Below are 23,806 nucleotides of genomic sequence, written 5' to 3'. Positions count from 1 at the left end.
CAGGTGCTAACTGTAACTACATGTGTTAAGACCAGAATCAAACCTTTTCTCACATTTATTTTAAGCAGCTGTTGGTCTCCACGGAGCTGTAAAATCAAATGTACCGCTGACTTTACATTACAGCTGCAATCCTGCAGCATACTTTACCAAGAAGCAGTTTGGCATGCAAATGTGTAAGTGACAACATAATGGGAAGCTGGAATTCAGCTGATTATAGTTATTCTATTCCTTAAGTACTTTTATTCTAAGTTAGCATAATTCTCTATTGCATTTTAAATTCTAACATTTTAGATCACAGAATAATCCAATATTCACTAATCTGATTAAACTTCCATTTCCTTTGACCCACACTGCTCCAAATCATCTACACATTTCACAGTGCACGCTTCTAACGAAACCTGCAGCACACGCTCCAGTTGCAACATGCGCCGTCACTCTGAGCAAGGTGAAAGCCACAGCTGGGACTCAGATTTTAAACAGCTATTTCAGCCCAACAGCAGACAGCAGCAGGACCTCAGTCATAAAACTGTGGGATTTATTAGATTCACAGAAAATGAAACTGCCCCCAGAAAGTTGCATACACATCACTGAAGATTAGATTTTTAGTGTGGTTGTTTTAATAATATGAAATATAAACTTATACTTATTGGCAATATTTTATAATTTATTTAGTATCTAAAATGTTTTCAATGATGGTAGAGTTCAATTGCTCAATTTGGTATGTTTAAAATAGAACAAACACTTCAGAAAAACATAACAAAAATTAGTTGTAATTTGGTTTTGTCTCACAACAGGCATCTTTCTGTTAATAACTCCCTGTTGATGGATGTGGGTTACACCACAAATTTTATAGTTTTCATCATATAAGGATCTTTCAATGTAAATCCACAAGTGTTTCCTTTATACTGTAGCAGAAAATAACCAATTTCTACAAATCAAATATTAACATAGCAAAGCAAATTGCAAACCTGGTGAGTGCACTTACTTACTGGGCATCAGTTCTCAAGAAAACTACTTTCTACATTCCTGTACAGACTTCAAATCTAAGTTTCTCTCTTGTCAAAACAGAATTAAACCAAACAAGCTCCCACACTCAGGAAAAGTTTGAAATTGCTTACCTTGAAGAAGCTCCGAAGAAAATACATTATGCTTAGCATTTTGGAAGGTTTGAAATGAGGAATTGTTCAATCTTTAGAACATCCAAGGCCTGGGTGAATTCCTACACTCCTGCTGTGTCTTTAGTTACATGCTTTCTTGTTGCTATTTTGGACGGTCTTAGTACAAGGGAAGCATATGAGCCATGCCAGGAGCTTATGCTAAGGAGTTGCATAACAATTAGGGCTTATCTGTGCTGCGCTCTACAGTACAGCAATGCAAACAGGTTTGTTCACAGTTTACTAGCCCCAGAACACTTCTACTAGGCATGCCCAGAATGATGCCATTGTATTTGCTAAAGAAACTAAAGCTATTTGTGAGTGCTTCTAAAAGAACTGGAACTACAAAGGACAGCACATGTTCTCTTACATCCCCCCCAGCTTTTGCTTTTGCCAACTGCAAGTTCAATCAGTGTGTATTATGCTTGCTGCAGCGTTTAAAAGCAAAGGCTCCCACAGTATGAGCTTTCTAGTTGCTATCTCTAAATGTAAGGGAAAATTTTATAACAAGTCTTTTGAAGTGCAGAAGACTAAACGCAATTTCAGTTTCTTCTTTTTTCTCACTTGACATTGAAGTCCCTTAAAGATTATCTGTGCTTCAGTAACGCTCAGTAACACAGAGGTGCAACTTATGCCACACTGCAAAGAATCTATCAACATTTAGCAGCCAGGACTGAGAGTTACAGGTAGTCTGCTCACAGTGCACTTAGAATTAAAGACAACTACTGAGTGCAAGCAAGTTCTCAGAGAGGGATCACTCTGCATTACAGCAACTGTCAGGCACAGCCTGATACTGCATGCTTTCATTTATTTTTTAATCTAAATTCAGCTTATATTTGAACTATTCAAACCACACACTCTTAAAATCTTTACACCAGGAAAAGGTGTTTTAGGGAGGTGCTCCAGAGTAGCTTCCGATGCTCCATGCTGCTGGACACAGGGGAGAAAGACAGAGAGATGTGCAGTGCACCCAGCACAGCAAGGTGGAAGGAGGGACACAATCCCCCACCATGATTGCTGCTCCAGCACTCGCCCAAGACTATCACCAGCTCTAACCTAAAACATAGTCTTTTACCTGCTCAGTGCAATTGGGATCTTGGCAGCAACACCCCCTCCAGTAAGCACATCCCCCAGTTATCCTGGATTTGCACCACTACAAACCCCTCTACAACTTCCAGCAGCTATTCTTCCTGTTAGTCTATTTCAATTAGAAATATTATTGTTCTGGTAGTACATGTAAATAAGACATTTATGCACAAATCAAATACTTCAGAGCAGGAAGCCATATTTTACCATGTACACATTTTTTCTGCCATTGTGGGAACTGCATATGTTAAGCATAATACTGCCATAGGGAAGGGCACACCTAACTTGTTAGAAACCAGGCCAGTAATTTCTAAATTGCAACATAAGGTGCAAATGCAATATAACCTGTGGTTTGACTTGCCAAAGGACAATGCTGCTGCATGATTTCATGGATAAAAGACATACAGAAGATTTTTCCTTTAAATCTTAGTTCTAAAAGACATACATGTGTCAATATTATACACATCCAGCAATCATTTTAAGTAAACTTGGCCTACAATTTGGGATGAAAATTGCAAATAAAAATTCTAAAAAGTCTCAAAAAATTTCAAAATGCAATATTAGTTTTAAAAAAATCTCCTTAGAGGCAAAAGGGCCTGGCTCAAGAGTTTTCAATGCTTTTATTTGTTAATTCTTAAGTTTAAATTATTTTGAAGGATTACTTTTCATGATTTATCCTGAAATTACTGTAATTCCTTTAAACCCCACTTATTCAAGAAATTGCAGGTAGACTTATACTTCCTCCATGCCTCTCCTGGTACTGACTCAATGGACACAAGGTTCAGCTGAAGCATTCTTTGCCCAGGCCCTGACTTCAGACTCTTTGGGCAGAAGGAAATGCCCACTAAGGTGACTCCAGCTCTGAGGTGCCTTGGTATTTATCTTTCACAAGTGAAAAGGAAGATAAAGATTTATTCACATATGAATTAAGGGGGTTTTAATAAGAATCAATCTATGCATATGAAAAGCCAGATTTTTGCTGCCCGATTTTTATCTACCAGTATTTCTAATATCTACAGAAGTGCCTGTGTTGTGAACAACATGCCAGAAGCAGGTCATTGCTGCTAGCCAGGGGATTGCCCTAAGAAACCAACTCCCCTTTCAGTTGCTTATCTTTTCTGAAATGAAGGTTAAAGCTCAATTGCCTATCACTCATGCTGTTCTTCCCTGCTTTACTTGTTTGTGGGCTGGAAATAAGGATGTTCCTTTTCTGTAAATCAGCTGAGATCTTTTCTTCAGATTAGTACATTTCTTGGACTGTTTTACTTCACCACATAGGATGGGCAAATTGCAGACTATTCCTGTAATCCTGCAATTCCTTAAAGACAACACTACTATTAATGGAGCTCTGCTGTCCAAAACTCTGTAAAATTTACAAGAAACTTTCTAGAAATCAAGCCTTTGTGAGTACGCATCATAACATATGATTACAGAGCTACATAAGCCCTTTTACATTCCTGAAAAACACAGGTTGTATCAGGTGCCTGTGCATGGCAGCTGGCTGCAGGGCTGCACCTTCTCGATGAGGAGCGCGGCTGGGGCTGCCCCGTGCCAGGCACAGCAGGTTCCAGTGGTCCCAGGGCAGGGCATGGCTGGGTCTCTTAGAGGAGCTGGAGGACCCCCATGACAGAGTGCTTAAGAAAGGGCCAAAGGCCACCCAACAGCAAGGGGTGAGGGACAATGTGTAAGAGCCAGCCCTGTGGGCAGCAGGGTCACAGCAGGAGGTGTCACCAGGGCCTGGGCAGGCTCCCCTGCAGTCCCAGGGGAGCCCACGCTGCAGCAGGTTTGTCCTAAAGGAACTGCAGCCTGTGGGAAGGACCCACACGGGAGCAGGGAGGAGGAGTGTGAGGAGGAAGGAAGAGCAGAGAGGGACTGTTGCTGGCTGACTGCAACCCCTCAATCCCCTTCCACCAGCCAGGGGAGAGGTGGAGGCATTGGGAATGAAGGAGTGAACTTCGACCCTGGGGGGAAAAGAGGAGAAGTGGAGGGAAGGCATTTCAGCTGTTGTCTTTGTTTCTCATAGGTAATAGATTAATTTTTCTAAAATTGCATCTGTTTTGCCCATTATTTTTTCTAAAATTACGTCTGTTTTGCCCATAACAGTAATTGGTAAGTGTCTTCCTCAATCCATGAGCTTTTTCATCTTATTTTCTCCCGGTTCTCTTGAGGGGGGGAGTGAGAGAGCAACTGGGTGGGCGTCTGGCAGCCAGCCAACATCAACCCACCACAGAGTACAACTACAAACAGACCTAATGGCATTAAAGAGAATCTGTAACCTGAATTAATTTGTCTTATGATATGTGCAAACATCTAAAAGATCTCCCCCCTTTACCTTACATCTAATAAAGAAGTCTCTGACAGTAACTTTGATTAGCAAATCTATTAAAAGCTTTCTGATGCCCAAAATTTTGCATCTAGAACATCAGCCTACTGCCAGCAGACTGGGGTTTCTTCATAGCTAACCTTTCACAGTTTTCCCCCCTCCCCTTAAAAGCAAACAACGGATTCCCAGGAGTTTACTATTACCAAGTCCATTTTCAGAGTGAGTTTATCAGTTAACAGAAATTTCACTTGCAAAACTGTGGTGAACATTTTTTCAGCATATGATTCTGAGGTTTCATTTGGTCAATGAGGATTTATCATCTTTGGTACAGGCATAGAGCTGTTATCCCTGAAGTGTCCAGGGCCATCCACTGTTGGCACTTTTCCTACTGGTCCACTATATAAATCTACAAGTCTTTTCTGCTTTTTAAAGAAAGCAGCTGGAAACTGTCACTGACTCATAGAACAAAATATCCATTTTGCCTTTTGCCACCACAGTAAAAAAAATACCGTTTAAACTGACATGGCCTTCAGCAGATTAGGCACTATGGGGTGCCTGGACCAAAGCATCTGTTTAAAGTTAGGTACCAAAACCTTGCAGAGCACCGAGACTAGGATTTTCTAAAAGCAAACAATTGGCACTGGAACTCCACTACTGTACTGGTGGAAGGCTTTTCTTCCCATGATTTCAATTCTTTGACTACTTCATATAGCATTCTCTTGGGTTAGTTTAACGTAATTGGGTATTATATAGATTTTATCATGTTGGCTTTCAAACCAACTAAACGTTAGAATACATGTTGATGTCATTCCAGCTTTATGGCTGCAAAGGTCAAAGGTTGCCTTTCTGCCCCTTCTGAGAGTATCATATGCTTCTGTAAGATTCCTCCAAGGAACAACAATTTTGCCCAATATTGTCTTCCCCTTAGAGTACGAAGCCCAGAGACTTCATTTTTTCATGTCAGTAAAGACATAACCATCCTCTATCAAAAAAGGCATTGAATATGGCTCAGCAGAACCTTAATTTATATCCCCAGGCTCTCATAGTTTGAAACAAAAAGCTCCAACAATTAAGACTTTTAAGCTGTCACCCTGACCTGGGCATTAAGGGACATACTGCAGGCAGCCATCACTAACAGCCTGAGCATGATGACTTAAGTGACAAAACAGGTATTGTAATTTCTGAATGATCATGTCAGACACTTTCATCTCCGGTGTAATTGCTTATTTGCCCTTAGGCAGTTCATTTGATTACCATTATCATAAAAATACACCTCTTGATGCAGCCCAACATGTTCGTTCAAGTACTCTTCAAATCTTTCTGAATTTCCCTCCTGTAATCAAAATATTTAAATTTTCTGTCTTCATAGAAGGTAGGAGATTCTGGGCGTATAATGGGAAACTCTACCTTTGGGAGCTGAGATAGGTATTTCTGAGCTTTACCACAGCCTTGGCTCTCAGCTGGGTAAACATTTGTGCTGCTAAGCCAGAGGTCTCCATGCACCAACACTGCCCACCATTGCCCAGCAAAATCCCATTGCTTCCAGACATCAGTAAACAGCAACTAAGTTAGAACTTCTCAGGCTATGCCCTACATGACAGGACAGTTTACAAGCTGGTTTTAAATATGAGCTCCTAAAGAAACATAATAAACAAAATCTGAGTAGCAAAAGCCATGGATCAAACTTACAAGGAATTTGGTCAATAATGGCACCAGCACTGATTTCTGTCTAAGTATGTATGGGGACTTGCTGGTGCTGCCACAAGGAGAAGAAATGCCACTGCTGTCACTTCTTACTCGGTGACTTCCTCAGACACTTCCCCTACCCACAGGCAGATAAAGATATTTTTACTGCAGTTTGACACCTCCACTCAAGATTGACCCCGGACTGTGAAACACAGCAGCCTTGCTATGAATCTTGCAAAATTAATTCAGAGCTGATTAGATCGCCAAAGTTCTCTTCTAAACTAGTGTGGTGGATTGACCCTGGCTGGATGCCAGGTGTCCACCAAAGCTGCTCCATCACTCCCCTCCTCAACCAGACAGGGGACAGAAAATATAACAGAAAAGCTCATGGGTCAAGATAAGGACAGGGAGATCACTCAGCAATTTACCATCACAGGCAAAAGAGACTTAGCCTGGGGAAATTACTTTAATTTATTCCCATTTGAATCAGAGTAGGATAATAAGAAATAAAACCAAAACCTAAAAAATACTTTTCCCCCACCCCTCCCTTTTTCCCAGGCTTAACTTCACTCCAAATTTCTCTACCTCCTCCCCTGCAGCAGCACAGAGGGACGAGGGAACAGTGGTTATAGTCAGTTCATTACATGTCTCCACCGCTCCTTCTTCTGTAGTGGGAGGACTCCTCACTCTCTTCCCCTGCTCCAGCGTGGGACCCTCCCATGGGAGACAGTTCTCCATGGACTTCTCCAGTGCAAGTCCTTCCCATGGGCTGCAGTTTTTCATGAACTGCTCCAGTGTGGGTCCCTCCCACAGGGTGCAGACCTTAGGAACAGACTGTTCCAGCCTGGGTCCCCCAAGGGGTCACGAGTCCTGCCAGCAAACCTGCTCTTGTGTAGGCATCTCTATCCATGGAGCCACTGGTCCTGCAAGAAGCCTGCACCAGCATGGGCTTCCCATGGGATCACAGCCTCCTTCAGGCACAAGGTCCTCCATGGGCTGCAGGGGGATACCTGCTCCCCCGTTAACCTCCACGGGCTGCAGAGGGGACAGCCTGCCTCACCATGGGCTTCACCACAGGCTGCAGGGGAACCTCTGCTTTGGCACCTGGAGCACCTCCTGTCCTCCTGCTCTGACATGGGGGTCTGCAGGGCTGTTGCTCTCACATAGTCTCACTCCTCTCTTCAGCTGCAATTTGTTGCACAGGGTTCCCCCCCCCCCCCCCCCCCCCCCTTCTTAAATATGTTATCAAGGAGGCTCTACCAATGTCGCTAATTGGCTCGGCCTTGGCCAGTGGCAGAACTGTCTTGCAGCCGGCTGGCATTGGCTCTGTTGGTCACAGGGGAAGCTTCCAGCAGCTTCTCACAGAGGCCACCTCTGTAGCCCTCCCTCATACCAAAACCTTGCCACACAAACCCAATACAACTAGAAGCACAAGTGACACAGAATTAGATGCCTGGTAGCCTACTCCAACAGGAAGCTCTTGCTGTGGGTTTAGAAAATATCTTATTCATGTTCATTTAAAAATCCCCTGCAGTAAAAAGCTAAAAAACAAGTGTGTAATAGTTGCCTCTGACCCTAATAAAGCCCGCAAAATGTATTCCAAACAGCATTTCTAGAAAGAATTTACTGGGTCCAGAGAAAGGCCAGAATGGGAGTACTGAGGTCCCAAACTAAACTCTGCCCTCAAATATGCTCAGTAAACCCCAGACAAATGGAAACTTCAATGCAGTGCAGAAGTAGGCTTCTGCAATTTTTTTCCTGTGCTTGTACAGAAGTCCTGCTAGTAGTAAGCCAGTTAGAAGCAGAATGACTGGCTTCTCGATCTACTGTTCTCTACAATCTCCGTGGGAGGTGGATGGCAGAAGGCTGCTACCACATGCAGGTAATGAAAATGACAGGGCATAATGAAGCAGAGTTCAACTACTTTTATTCTTAAAGTTATTCAGAAACTCATGACAACTGTCTCAAAGTTATAACCATTATCTCAGATGCAACTCTGCCATTAAAACCTCTGCCTAGTTGGAAATAGTACTGTGGTGCAAAATGAGAATCCAAGCCATCACTCTCAATGTACCATATACTGGACATAAAATCCATTTTTATGTCTTTCAATCAGCCCCAAGTACCGAGAAAATGCTGACACCTATGGTAAGCTGAGATGCAGTGATACCCGAAGTGCTAATGCTACAGTGTTAAACCATTAGGTGCATGGACAGAAAGTGACATAAACCAGCACTAGGTATTATCAACCTGATGAAAGACAAAATAAAAAAGCCAATATCACCTTCAGGTCAGAGTCCTTGTCCTACTTTGAGGGCCTGACTCTTCTGGAACCAACCAAAGCAGGCCTCTGGGGAGATCCATTAAGACAGGGAATAAGACAATAGTCTTTAATTAGGTGATAGAATCTGGTTAGGACAATGTTACTATTTCAAGGGCTCATGACATTCAGATTTCTAATCCAGAAAGTTTAATGTGTGTGGCAGAGGCACAGTACTTTATGGAGAGGTTTGTGTGTAGGAAAAGCTCTTTGGAAAGCATTCCAGGAATAGACAATGCACACACAACAGAGAAATTCCCACAGACTTCGGTGTCCCTCTCTGATGAGATCCCACAGCTGATCACTGGGGGGTGAGAATGTCTAGAGCTTTCTTCCCAAGCAGGTGACATCATGAGGTTAGTTATTTGAGATGGGGCCAGTTCTTCAGTCAAGAACTACTTCAAAACTGAGAAAAAAAACCAAAGTACTTGTACTCTTGGTACAATTATTCCTTTGATTAACATATAAATGCGGTTCTTGTTAACCAACATGTTTTCAACTAAGGTGTTGTTAGCAATAGTATGCTTTCACTTGTAGCACAAGTAATTAGATTCTGCATACATAGAAAATAGCTATACAATACACAATAGATTGTATAGCAATAGGCAAAGTATGCCATTATTGTCATATACTGCTACACTTTACACTGGAAAATATTAAATGCAGATCAAGCCTTTGAGACTGTAAGCACACAGTCCAAAGTGCTGTGTACACAGATATAAGAAACAATATTCCTCTGTATTCCTTTAATACAGAATGATGACTAACTTGCTTTCCTGCTTCCAGCCTCGTTGATCTCGTTCCTTCTTCCAGGAAATCACGGCATACATTTCCTATACTATCTTCAACACCCATTCACTGTCTCTGCCCTCTTACATGTGTTTTTTCTGCAGTGTTGTATCATCTATATGCTTTCCTGGACTTTACAGTTTTCACTTCTCCATGTTAGATTTCGCTCTTTTGAGTAGGCTGTTTTTTCACAAATATCTGTAAAATCTTATCTTACAATCAGTTTGCTTTATAGGCAAGAACTCAACAGGTTGTCCTATTGACAGAGAACCCAAGTGACATGTTCAAACCCCCTGCTTCCAGTTTCCACCCTTCGACAGAACTAGCTGGATATCTGAGGACTGGGCACACCCCACCTCTTAGCTGCATACTTGTTGGTTGGCACTGGTATTTACCCACCACTGGAAAACCCACTCCCCAGGCACAAATAGTTCAATAAAGGTGAGAAAGTATCAGATAAAAATAAGAAAGTATGCATCTCTTTCTTAGCATGGCATGACACCTGGCAAGAGTTAAAGACACAGTTACTAGCATTAACTCCTTCTGGCAACATACTACCAGTGGTTATGCAAGTAATCACCTGGTATTTGAGTCGAAGCACAGATGGCAAACAGCAACACCTCCACAAGCAGGTGTCAAAAGCCCCCCAAATCACATTAACTCGAGTATTAGAATCCTGACCTCGTCAGGCAGGAGAACAGTCTCAAGCAACCCTCACCAGTTCACGTCACAGAACTATAACGCACTGTGTTCAGTGCAAATGACTGAGAAAGGAAGACTGCAGCTGGAAGAAGATAATCTGCTGCAGGCTTGAACGACAATATGCAGCAAGAAGGAAAGGTGAAGTTCACAAGCTAGTAGCCTAGCTTGCTCCTGTAGCCATCATTTCCTCAGTTCTGTATGCAAAAGTAAATTAATGAAACAAAAATAAAGGTCTGTTAGTGGGTTAAACTGGACAAGTTACAGCTGCAGAACTGATACCGCACTACACCATCTGTTGGGATATCTGGCACAGGCACCAAAACCTCATGCTATTTATCTTTGCGCTGTTCTAAGTCACTGTCATATATTTGTGTTCCAAGGATTGTGCTGACTCTGCAGCTTGTATCTATTAAGCTAATACCTAACAATTCAACCTTAGACACTGATCAGAATCTTAAAAAAACTGAGCAGATCTGTTACCAAATCAGTATCAACCAAATCAAATCTCAGGCCTCTGCTCAGTCTTTATAGTACTGGTCTGCTTTATATGCCAGTAGACTTGCACTGTTTACCTGGCTACGCTGGTGTTGCAATAATGATAGAGATGAGAGTACATGCATTTCAGCACAACCCGTACAAGTCCACTGGGAAACTCTGAATGATATCAGGCAGCTGCACTTCCTTTTAAATAAGCTGTTATTTATTCCAGGTATGATAAAGCTACCATATATAGCCAATCTCTATTGCAGCTGCAATGCATACAGGCCCTTTGAATGGTCTGCAAAAGGCACAGCCTGGGGATGTTGATCTGGTTCTACACAGGTCTAGTTTTCAAGGAGGCTAAGAAAATCCAGGACATGTACAAATCAAAACAAGCTACAAGTTGTTGCTGTGGGCCAGCTATCCCTGTGGAAGGAACAGAGACACATATAGTTGCCAACTTCTGCCCAGAAGCAAAGACCATTAGCCTGGTCTCCATACTATAAGCAGCAAAGTACAGCTTTGATCTAGTTACCCTCCTAATTTTAGCTTTCGGCCTTTCTCCACTCTGGGAAACAGTAAGGAACAGAAATGTTTTCCAAAGTAAATTGAAGTTCTTCACATAGTCCCAGTTCAAACAGCCAGCAAGAACTAATAGAAGTCCTGCAAAGTCTTGTGATATTCACAGTTCTCCATACCTTTGAAGGTTGAGGGTGTGCAGCTTTCCAGAGATAGCACAAGTTACGGGTAACCACTCCTTCCTCATGCAGGTCATGCTCTCTGATGACAGACAAGGCTTTACTCAGGAATCCCCACGAGTTCAGGAAAGGCCTGCTTCCTACCTGCTGCTAGACCCAAGAGTTAATATGGAGAGGCATGCACTGACCATGTAATGTCTCCAGGTACATTATAAACTACAAGCTCATGGAAGCATCTCTGCATATTTATGGATAGAACTTGGACAAGCACAGTCACCTGAAAACATATATCCATTCCTGCTCAGATTTCAGAACAGCACGTTCATCACACTGCCAAAACCATCACACAATCCTAAACTACTAAGCTGTATGCTGAGTATGGAGTTGCCCCAGACCACCCATCATCCAGTGTCTATATACTCAGCTTTTTCAGCATAGGAATTTTGTTAGTTTTGTCTTCTTTTATTGTCATTTGCATTTTATTCAGATCATAAGGCCTTGCAATTGTAGTCTTAATTCTGCCTGCTAAAGTTCAACAAATATCTCTTGTTGTATGCCAAGCACAAAGCAATAGACAAAATTACATTCCCGACTCGTGGCTGGCATTCACTGCCTTTCCAGTTATTTGCATTGTTGAGCTTTATGTAGATTATTTTCAGTTTGATAAAATATTTTTAAGTTTGGGTGAAGAGAAACAGTTTGGGTGATCATAAAATCTATCTATCATAAGTACCTATCTATGTTTATTCACAGTAAAATCTTTTTAGATCCATGCATCAAATATTTTGGATAGCAATTTTTCACATACACCACAAGTGACATCCCAGTCACTGGCCAAATACCCAGCCTTGTCACACTGACTTTAAGAGAGATAAAATCTTGCCCTAGCAGCTGCAATTGCCAGAAAACAGGATGTTCACTAATGGATATAAATACACAATATACAGCTACAAACCTGGCTACTTAAAATTTTAACCTCCCCTGCAAAATCTGAAAGTTTCTAAAGCTTTCCTCACCACCTTGAACGGAGACAATTACTACACCTAGAGGACCAGAAACATTGATTCTTTCTTTCAGATATTACAGGACTCCAACTCTTTGCTCACTCTTTAATGGCAAGACAGAGTAAGATACAATTTATGTTCACTGTTACGTTCTGCACCAACACACTGAACAACCTGTCCAGAAGAGCCTAAACGGCAGGATGTCCCAACAAACAACGAGGGAGAATTGAAAAGCGATACCATAACCAGGTAACTACCATTTCTGTTCTTTGAGGTAAGCAAGTCTACAGTAATGGTGGATTTCAGCATAACAGGGGAGAAACACCACCACAGTAACCTGCTAAGTTTACCAACTGATTACTTTCACTAAAGTGCACGTACAACAGAAGTCCATTTACAGTGTCATAATTTCTCCAAGAACAGAGTCCTGGTGCTGAAATAACTCTGGAGTAGCCCAGGGAAAGGGTTTGGAACAATAAAAACAACAACAAAAAAATATTTCCTTTTCCAACCTACAAAGCGCTTCATTTTCTGGCTTGCCAAAGGAGCTACAATAATTGCATTGTAATTCTGAGAACTTCTCATAGCAACTTTCCATGAGAAGAAATGGAAAATATGAGAAAAGCTGACAGTGAGGTAAAAGTAAAACACTATGACGTCTCCACAGAGGAAAACTGGATCTGGATGATTAAGCAATGAAGAAAATCAAAGATGTGGAGCATTATTCACTTGAATCACATTTGCCAGGCTGCTGTCTGCACAGCCCAAAGAACCCAGACACCAATATCAGGAAAAAAAAATGGGTGAGGAGACTCTCTGGCTAAAAACTCTGAACAGCAGCACTTTGTTAGAAAAAAAGCTGAAAATCTGGCAAATCTGTGTTCCAAAACGGGCCAAGTGTAAAAGATCCATTGCGTTTTATTTTTGCCAAACACTGCTATTGAATGTTTTAGATCCCTTTGAGAGTTCAAGGCGTAAGGAAAAGAAATTCAACCAAGTTACCCATGACAAATAGTTTTAAAATATTTTTACAGTAATGGGCCAAATTTTACACAGTGTGTGTACAAGACAATGCAAATATTTTGGCTTGCTTTTGCCTATGCAGTAACACGGTGCTTGCAAGTTGAAGCTTGCACACACCCATCTGTAAGTACTAAGCCTGCTTTGATCATTACTTCTGCTCTTATACACTGCACAAGCCTATCTTGCAGAAGTAACCTGCACAAGTCTCTTACCAATCAGCAGTAAAAACAGAGAAGATGGAGATAAGGGAGAATGCTGCCCCAAAAGGTGCAGTTTAGGCAAGAAATAGAACTGTTTCAAACTGGGAATATGCCACTGCATCCCCATCTTTATATTGTGTATGCCTGGCATTAGAAATTGGCCTGAAAGCCAGCTTGATTGTCTATCATTTAGCAATAAATCAAGGCAGGACACAACGTTTTCTTCTGAGTCATTAAGGGTTAGCTACTAGCTTAATAGCCTGCCAGATGCTCCCAGCTTGCCACAAAACCAGTTCTTTCCTACAAAGTATGATACAGACTAAAAATGGTCCCAAGATGACATTCATGTGCTTGCAGAAGATATGAAATTAGAAAAGCTGGTTTTCTCAGGTGGTCAGCTATATACCAAAGCATGCTGGAAACAGCACTTCGCTGACTGACAGGGTACGTCATTCCTTATGCCCTTTCAGTCCTTGCTGTTTAATCACTGGGCTTCAAATCACACGTACTAAAGCTCAGGTGAGTCACCAACATCAAGAAAAACAAGATTAATCCTGTCATAGCCCATCTGCTCCATGCACACAAAACCAGTTGCATGGCTCCAGGACAGTGAAAGCCATCGAGTGTCATGGAAAGAAGCCAACTTCCTTTTTGCTGTATTCTCCATTTGCCATGTTCCCTTCAGAGCATATTAACGTTAACTATTTTCTTGCTTTTTTCCCCCCACCTGAGCTATGTGCTGGTTTTTAGGAAAATCTCACCCCAGCAATCTTTTCTACAAATAGAAGTTCACTTCAGTTTACACTTTCTAGGATGGTGTTGATACATCAAGAAAGTAGTGTGCTGCTTCATGTCTGGATGACACTATGCCAGCTATTAAAATAATAATACTTAAAACTCTTCTACCAACCATTGTGCTGAACTACTGTACAGCAGAAAATAAAGGCTTTCACATATTCGACCTAAGTAATTCAAGATTAAATGAATACTAGGTACTTCCCTTTCAAACTGGGAAAACTGATTTCTGATTCACAAATTGACCAAGGTTGTACCTCTACCTACAAAAACACGTATGTCCTCAGTCTCATTAAATTAAATACCTTCCAATTATGTAATACTAGGACCCCCTCCTCAATTAAACAAATCCAGCTTAGTTCTGGACGACTTTTGCCTTGCTCTAAACCTGCTATTTTGTTTGAAATCTTCAAGCAACTACATCCCCTCTTAGATGATGTTTCCTAGTAAGTAACTCCGTACACTTATTTTCTAATGAAGGCAACACTAGAGGAACATTAAAGCTGTATTTATGACACATTTCTATACCCTAACCATTTTTATGTCAGCAACCACAGCACAGCTTTTTATTATCCAACCAGTAAACAATTTAATTTCCTCCACAACCTTTTCTATATCACATTAGCCTATGTGGCACATTGCATCCTTGAGCTATTGCTGAAGCCCAAGCCTTCCATTTCCTGCAAATCAATGAAAGGGATATAAGGATATCAGACATGGTTTCAAACATAAATTTTCATATAAGGTTCCACTGATGATTGGCATTACCCCAGGAAAAATTGCTTGTTTAGGGAGCTCTAAACATAAAGGAAAGCACAGTTTCCATATGAATCCAAACTTTGTTAAACCATAAATATCCATGGTGGGTTTGAATTAATACCTGATTCCTTTTTGTGAGAAGAGGATTCTGTAGACACTATAAGTATCAGCCAAAATTTTCGAACAGGAGTACTAAAGACAGGGTCTTAAATTTATACCAAGCAGCTGATCATCTCAACTGTCATTTCACAGTTCGCTTTTAAGACCCCTATTTTCAGGCAGGCCTCAAGACTCACAAAATGTTTAGGATTTTAAACAGGAACAGTCTCCTACTCCATTCATGAGCTGTAAGAGATAACCAGTGCTTCTGATCTCAAGGCATTCTCAGTGCTGTTTGAAAGTTCTGAACTTGCTTGTTTGTCAGCACCTTCTGGATCTGGTAAAGGAAGTGAACTGAAGCTGTTCAGCTTCTGAAACACTAAGGTCCTCATCTTTCCAAACACTTGCTACACCTTTACAACAAGAAAGGGTCATCAGCTCCCATGTTAAAAGAAAACAGAAATTACTTCACTATATGAAAAAGCCCACACTTTTAAGACTGTATTATAAGTAGGTAACTCACTTTAAGCTAGAAGCCTTTTATAACTGATTTCACATACATACAAGCTTGTTTTACTACTTAATTTCCCAGGAAGCAAGCAGAAACTTTTAATATCCAGGATGTTTGAAGACTGGTATTCTCTCAGACAGGAACTCTATGAAACCAGTTTTACCGTTCTGTCTTTTCAAAGGTAAGTATGTGTGGGGTGTTGTCTGATGTTCTTGTTAGGAGAACACAGGGAAGGAGGTATATTTATGTGTCTACAGCATGAAATTCCAGAGACTGGCAGAATATTTCACATGTGTTAAACTGACAGAGAAAATTGCATGCTGCTTAAATTTCACTCAAATGAAGAGACTGGATATTAACCACTTTAAATTGGTGCTTGCTAGAAAAGGACATAAGCTGGCAAACAGGCCACTGACCGCATTAGTTAGCAAGCTTTCCTCTTAACCTGACCTGGAATTAAGTGAATAGGTTTATTATCATTTTAGTTGTGTTCTAAATTGGGCTTCTTCTCAACTTAAGCCTCCCCCGATGAATCCCACACAGAACCACACACGAGTACAGATACGTTCCTTTGACTTGTTGTCCCCCAACACAGCAATTTGCCTTATGAGTCAGCTCTAGCTGGAGAAGAAACACTTGTAACAAGTGAATCATAGAATTATAGAATCATTTAGGTTGGAAAAGATCTTTGAGATCAACAAGTCAAATCATTAACCCAGCACTGCCAAGTCCATCACTAAACCATGTCCCTAATGCACCTACACACTTTTTAACACCTCTAGGGATGGCAATTCCACCATTTTCCTAGGAAGTCTGTTCCAATGCCTGACCATCCTTTCAGTGAAGAAAGTTTTCCCAATATCCAAATTAAACCTCCCTTGGCACAACCTGAGGCTGTTTCCTCTTGTCCTGTCACTTGTTCCCTGGGAACAGAGCCCGACACCCCCCCCTCGCCTGCAGCCCCGGTCAGGCAGCCGTAGGGAGCCATACGGGCCCCCCTGAGCCTCCCCCTCCCCAGGCTGAACCCCTCCGCTCCCTCAGCCGCCCCTCACAGCACTTGTGCTCTGGACCCTTCCCCAGCCCCGTTCCCGTCTCCGGACACACTCCAGCCCCTCCATGTCCCTCTGGCCGTGAGGGGCCCAACCCTGAGCCCAGGAGTCGAGGGGCGGCCGCACCGGTGCTGAGCGCAGGGGGACGGGCACTGCCCCGGCCCTGCTGGCCACACTGCCTGGGACACGAGCCAGGCCGCTGCTGGCCGCCTTGGGCACACGGCTTGGGCACACGGGGGGCTCCCGCCCAGCCGGCCCAGCCAGCCCCCCCAGGCCCTGTCCCGCCGGGCCCTTCCCAGCCCCCTGCCCCAGCCTGTAGCGCTGCTGGGGGCTGCTGTGCCCCACGGGCAGGGCCCGGCACTGAGCCCTGCCAACCCTCACCCACTGGCCTCGGCCCCTCGGCCCGGCCTGCCCAGCCCCCCACCCCCCAGCAGATCAACACTCCCCCCCAGCTTGGTGTCATCTGCAAAATTCCTGAGGGTGCACTCGATTCCCTTGTTCAGATTGTAAATAAAGATAGTAAAAAGAACTTGCCCCAGCACTGAGCCCTGGGGAACACCATGTGTGACTGGCCACCAGCTAGATGTAACTCCATTTACTACCACTCTTCAGGCTCAGCCATCCAGCCAGCTTTTTACCCATCAGAAGTGTTTTACAGAAGGTGTACAGTGAACTCCTCCATGGGCAAGCTTGGGAAGGAAGGCAACCTGGCAGAAAGAAGCTTCACTGGCCAGATGCTTTTATGGTCCCACTTGCACTGCCACTTTCATTGCATTTTGTTTACTGTAACGTTCATTATTTCAAGTTGGAAGGATAATACCTAAGATGTTCTTGTAAGTCTCTTATATCCAGGAAGCTTTGCTCCAGTTTATATGCTACCCTTTTGGCAGCAGACCGACAAAAGCCAGATTAGAGGAAGCAGGAAAGATACAGATATGGGAACTGAGGTACTTTGTAATTTTGGGAAGAATGGAGATGTAATAAATAAGAAACAGAGCAGCAGAAAAATGGGAGATGCTAGACCAAAAGTTTAAGTAAAGCAATTATGTGAAAAGGCAGAGCAGACAAGTCATATCACAGCTGTTGCACCTCCCTTCCACCTCCACAGTCTTAAGACCTGAAGAGTAATGTTCTCTCTTGATCTTTCTAATTTCAGCTGATCCTTTATTGTACCATGTAGAGTAGAACAGTTTTAATGGGAAGGCACAAGAACCCTCCTACCACCAAACAGCTCAACACATAAGCTATGAGGAGCAAGAAAACTCTTCCAAAAATTGGAATCATGGGGTTTAAGCCTCATGTGGAGGAAAGAAATGAGAGGTGTCCGGGGTCCTGACTGGGTGTTCTAACTATGGAGCTATTGTACAGAAAGTGAAACCTCCATCACCTGACGGGTCTTTCACTGTATGCAAAGCCCAAATCTATAAAAATATTGGCAAGACAAAGCACCTCAGGTAAGATGAACAGAAAAAGGTCTAATTTACAAATTCCACTATATACTGAGGAACGAAGGAACTAACCAAGCAACCCCAGCTGCACGGTAGATGAGCAGAAGTTCTGAGGATTTATATCTTGGACTTGGGTATTTATTCCTAAGACTGCTCTGCATATAGCACTTGACATCCACACTCCTAACTCCTCAGCTTTTCTCCAAGGATCACTGTGCCTCCCTGAATTGCCATAGTGCAACAGCAAACACAAAGAATACAACACTCAGATCCTGTGACGGTAGAGGCACACAAATTATATAGAAAGGTCTGAGGGCTCTGAGAGCATTATTAACCTTCATAAAACAGTTCTACATAATACCAGGAAAATTAATGAACTGAACCGGTAAAACCAGCATCAAACAGGGCTCCAGGTACAAGGTCTGAAACAGTGGCATTCAAGATCAACTCCATTTAATATGAAAACAGGATTGAGTTCTGAAAACTCATATTACTTGACAGAATCAAACAATAACTAATTCCCCATAGCTCATAATCCTGCAAAAAAAAAATTTATACTACCGCTATGAGCTTTTGAGCTGTAGCTATTGTACATACATGGGACAGAATTCTAGGAAGGGCTGAACAGCTTTAGGTTGTGTTGTCTTCAGATGAGTCATTAAATTACACTCTGTTATACTGTATATGACATTTGTTATACTGACATATAATTAAAACCCTATCATAATACATAAGAAAAACGAGTGAACTTAGAATTGTATACTTGGTATTGTCAGAGTTTGGTAGAAGATTATGCTATAAAATTAGCTTTCCATTAAAGGATGTTCCTGAAATTTCTTTAAAGACAGCTGTAAGAAATACAAGCTGACCCCCGTTATAGACCATGTTGAAATAGACTTTTTCTGAATGTTTTCTTGTGATGCTCAAATATTCCTACGTAAAGAAGCCAGACTTTGTTTTAAATTGGTAGAACATAGATGATAGTTCCAGTCCCTGCAGATACAAAGAGCCTTCTGACTATACCATGAATGACAGCATGTTCCCAACCCCAAATAATAGAAGTGACTCTGTACCTGGATGTGGAGCTGCCTCTTCCCAGAACTACTTATTTCTGTTTCTTCAGTAGCCCTTCTTACAGTACTTCGTTGGCACTCCTGTGCAGAGGAAGGAAGGAAAAAAAATAAAAAATACACATATATATATATATTTGACCTTTAGGGAACAAGGAGTCACCAGTACTATTGCTTTCAGTTTGCCCACCCACGGGAAAACAAAAAAAGCTTTCTTGAGTTACATAAAAACTATGTGTACAAAACAGGGTTAAAGGAGCATCTCTGCAGTTACAAAGTCAAGCTCTCAAACATTAAGAATCACCAGAATTAAAATTATTTGTGTGACAATAAAGCAGTTCCCTTATGTATTCAAGTACAGTCTTTAATTATATAACATAAAGGGCTTTTCACAAGTTCCATGCTTCACTCAACACAAGAACGGATAATACTCACTTAATACTTGGCTTCATCACTATTGTTCAGGGTACAAAGAAGAGGGAAGAAGCAACTGCATTAGGCACCGAAATGAGTTTATAGCCTTGTGTGCTAGGGAGAACTGAGGGCGTGCTGGTAAGGAAGGCTCCCTTGCCACAGCCAGCCATTGCATAAGCTGTGGCTTCATCTGGGTACCACTGTGGATTTCCAGGAGAAGAGAAGTTTCTGCTGTTTATAGCTCTGGCAAGTCACAGAAACACACTTCTTCACTGGTGCATGTACTCTTTTGCATGCCTTAGAGGTTAACTAGTCCTCCTCTTACCTTCTTATCCCTCCACCCTTCCTATATCCCATCTGTCCTCAGTCAGCTAGAGATCTGTAATAGCTGAACTGTAGTCAGTCAGTGCTGCCCACTGTCTCCTAATCATCAGACACCAAACCATGCAAACCAAAGGGCATCAGGAGTATGTAAATGTGAAGTTCCCACTCAAAATTTGAAAAGAAGGCAACAAGTGGCAGAATGCCTTCAGATCTAAGAGTACATACCCCTTCTCACTTCAATGCAAAGTCTTAAAACTTTGGAAATAATTACAAACATTCAGGTTTACCATGAGTGACATCTCTGGAGGAACTGGTCATAAGTTAGGTTTTGCTATCTTTGTGAGAGATGAATTCAGTGGGTGAAGTTTCTTTATCATCTGACCAAAGAAGAAAGTCTCAGTGTCTGGTCTATCATGGAAAATTACTTCTATGAGCATCTGAATGAGGGTGAAGGTCATACATTTGTGTTCCCATCCTCCAGGCTTGTACTGTGTAGATGTCTCCCTTGGTTTGTTTGTGCAGTATGATTGTTTACAACATCAAACATAAAGACCTTAAAATAATATTTTAATTGCAAGCATCATCAAGCTCCAGCTTCTCTAAAGTCCCATTTATTTCTGCAGGATGAATTGCTGTTAGCGCAGTAGAGACCTCACTGACTTTAGCCAAATTCAGCCTCAACATGAGATAGAGGAGCAAATCTATCTCCCCAGAGAAAGTAACAGCATACATAAAAGGGAAAGGAAGTGAAAGAAACTGAAAGAGTAAAGATGAAAACCAGGAAACACAATTAAGACTGAGCTTAGTCATTACAGGGTGGTCAGAGCTGCTACTTGTCTCTATTTGAAGAACACTGAATCTCTTCTCAGTCTTCAGTGATTATCTGAAACTTGTAGCAGTAAAAGCTCAGATCACAATGAGAGGGAGTGTGGGATATGCTAGCACAGGTGGATCCCAAGTCTGGTAGCTGATTTCCTATTGCACTCCTATCACAAGGAAAGGCAAAATAAGTACTTAGTACAAGCAGGTTTTCCCCATTCCCTGTATTCTTCATGTACAACTACACCCAGGAAGCAGCTGATACTTATTTGTTGTGATCCTACAACAATTTTTCACCATAGGCTTTTTATATCTAAATAGCTCCATACCATTCATAAAGCGAGGAGACGCAGTGCTGAGCTGTCTGTAAATAGCTGCCCACCTCCTCTGCTTCTTCTACCTTAGACTGCAGTGTGCGCCAGATTGGCAACAAATGGAGCTCTAGGATAAACTGATTGCAAACACATCTTTGATACGTTATTGGATTGTTAAAGCTTAGTCTTTTGCTAATTCAGAAACACAAATAACTAATTGTACCGTGTCTAGCTCAGATTACAGCTGAGGATGGATCTTGTGGGTAACTGGGAAAGAACACGCCTGTGCTTTTATTGTGGGAAGTGTTCCCTAAGCATAATACCATTGGAGATGGCTGAAGGGGATTGTATCTGGCTGGGGAGGAAATTACAACCATAATAATTAGCATCAAATTAGCTGCTGTCTCATCTCGAGCCAGGCAAGCCCATCACATTCCTTTTACCAGCTGCCCTCTGGTGGAAGAACGTTCTGCAGAACAGCTCCAGGCAGGAAAGCAATGGTGCTGTGCACAGGCCAGGTGAAGGCCACAGGTGGCTTCCACATTTCTGCTTCATTTCACCGGAAAGTAGTTATGGGTGGACCATTTGTGAGTTAAGCCAGAAGGGACCAAATTAGGAGGAACAAACCCTAAGAAAACGCCCCCTGCCCAGGGGCAGGAGAGCTTTGCTAGGCCAAGCTAGAGTGGTTGACATTCCTTTAGCATAGCACCTCTTTTTATGTGGTCGCCTAGTTTCTGACAAGTGGGTATACAGCACTTGCTCTATTTATGTGTAAGACTTCTCAAACTTTGATCAGAATCATGTCTACAAAGCTTTAAAGGTCTCCATGTTAATCAGAAAGGGGCTCTCTAGTTGCAATTATTCTATTATAACAAATACTATAATACTTACGATGAATTCTTCGTACTGCCTTGTCTCTGAGTTTGGCTACATGCTGGTACTATTTCATCTTCACAGAAACCAATGAAATCTCTAATTGGGCAGCTCCATGCTTGGTGCTCCAAGCTTGAGTCACTCACCAGCCCATCACCATCCTCTCCACACAGATGATGGTTGTGGGGTCATGTCTCAGGAAGAGCACAGAAGCTCAATCCAGAGCAGATAAATTGACAAAAATCAGGATGGAAACCCTGCCCAGGGGGATGCCAGGTCTGCAGGCAAGAGGCACAGCCACACAAGGCAAAGGGATCTGTGCTCAGAATAAAGCGAGAGTGGTAACCAAGCAATAGGTTCAAACTTAGCACAGAAACGCCTGAGGTGAGACATCAGGAAAAATTTCCAAGCCATAAGGTCAATTAGACCACGGAATAATCTTTAGGCAGTGGCAGAATCACCATTGCTGGAGTGGTTTGTGCATGGTCTAGACAAGTCACTTGGGATTTTTGAAGGGAATGGCTTGGCACTGGCAGAGGAGCTGGGCTGGATGGAGCAAAAGGTCATTTTCCATCCCTGCATTTTATGGTTCTACAAATTTTTGCTCCAATAGAAACTGGAGAGAGAAAACAAAACAAACAAACAAAAAAAGCTAAGGCCAAGCGAGAGAGAGGAAAAAAACCAGCAGCCAGGGTACAGCTCAAGTGGCACTCCGCATGACAGGAGGAATCACAGAGTCACTGCAGTGGGAAGGGGTCCTTGAGTCCTGCCCCCTGCTCCAAGCAGGGCTGGCTGGAGCAGGCTGCCCAGCACCACATCCCAATGGAACCAGCACCCTCCCAGGGCGCACGCAGGCAGAGCAGCCCTTTGACAGAGTCAGCCCTGCTCACCTACGTCCCTAGAGGCCCACACCGTGCACGCGCTCCCCCCTCTAGAGAAGCACCCAAGAGGCTGGTGGGAATTAGGTACCTTCCTTTTGCTGCTGCAAAACAGAGGGAAAAAATGTGTCATTTTCTGATGGCCTGTCTTGGCGTGTGGCTTCGGTCTTGGTTCTTTAATTGTTGTAGATGGGAGAGCATCTAAGCCTCTGGGTGCAGGCATGTCTTGGGGTTCTCAGTAGGGAGCTGTCACCTTAATGTCCTACCACAGTGCCAGAGGTGCTGTGCTCCTGGAGAAACCGCTAGGGCTGAGACCTGGACCAGGTTTTAGTGCCTGTGGCCCCATTGTCTTTGCAGCGGCAAGGAAAGAGGCTTGGGCCAGACTTTAATCCACAGCATGAGATCTGTGCCTGTCAAAATGATCCCACATGCAGTCTTCTTCCTGCTTAGCCAAGCCACAGGCTGTTTGAGAAATACGGTATGCCTTCCACCTTACGTGCATTTTAGAAATGAGGAGTTACATTGTACATGGTTACTGGGGGACAGAAGGACTGCCAGAATAAAGAGGCAGGTGAGTGTTTAGTTTTTGAGACTGAGAGCCTGGTTTGCACTGGTGCCACCAGTCACCAGCAGCACCACAGCTCCTGTCCTGGGTCCTGGTGGTGCCATGTCCCCCTTCACCAGCACAAAGCCCTGAACTGTTCTGGGAATAGTGTCCTACACCCACTTACATATCTATACCAAAAAGATATAAAAGTAGCATTGCATCTCCTCCTTTTATGAATGGTACGGAGCCACTTTAGCATATAGATATAAAAAGCTTATGGTGAAAAACTACTGTAGGATCACAAGTCAAAAAGTAACAGAGTCCCCATGTGTTCCCACAGTCCCATACAACCAGACAGGCAGAACCGCATGAAGCTGAGAGGTCAGGCAGCACTTGGGCAGTGGGAGAGGGAGTGCAAGATGCGGGTTGCAGTAATCTCTG

General features: G+C 42.8%; 1 protein-coding gene across 3 annotated transcripts in view; it reads right to left on the bottom strand.

The window, feature by feature from the left end:
- Positions 1 to 23,806, bottom strand: part of ARHGEF4 (Rho guanine nucleotide exchange factor 4) — a 231,792-nt gene that overhangs the window by 177,185 nt on the left and 30,801 nt on the right. For 2 of the 3 annotated variants that reach the window (XM_080409688.1, XM_080409690.1), the window contains exon 3: positions 19,200 to 19,280. In XM_080409688.1, coding sequence (XP_080265814.1) covers positions 19,200 to 19,280 — 81 coding nt within the window. Of the gene's footprint in view, positions 1 to 1,118; positions 2,619 to 19,199; positions 19,281 to 23,806 lie in introns of those variants that run through there. The other variant, XM_080409689.1, reaches the window with a different exon arrangement.

Source organism: Falco punctatus (genome assembly GCF_963210335.1).
Source record: "Falco punctatus genome assembly, chromosome: 13".
NCBI classification, from domain to species: Eukaryota; Metazoa; Chordata; class Aves; order Falconiformes; family Falconidae; genus Falco; species Falco punctatus.
The sequence above is the reverse complement of the archived record's forward strand: the minus strand, read 5'-3'. Positions and strand labels throughout refer to the sequence as shown.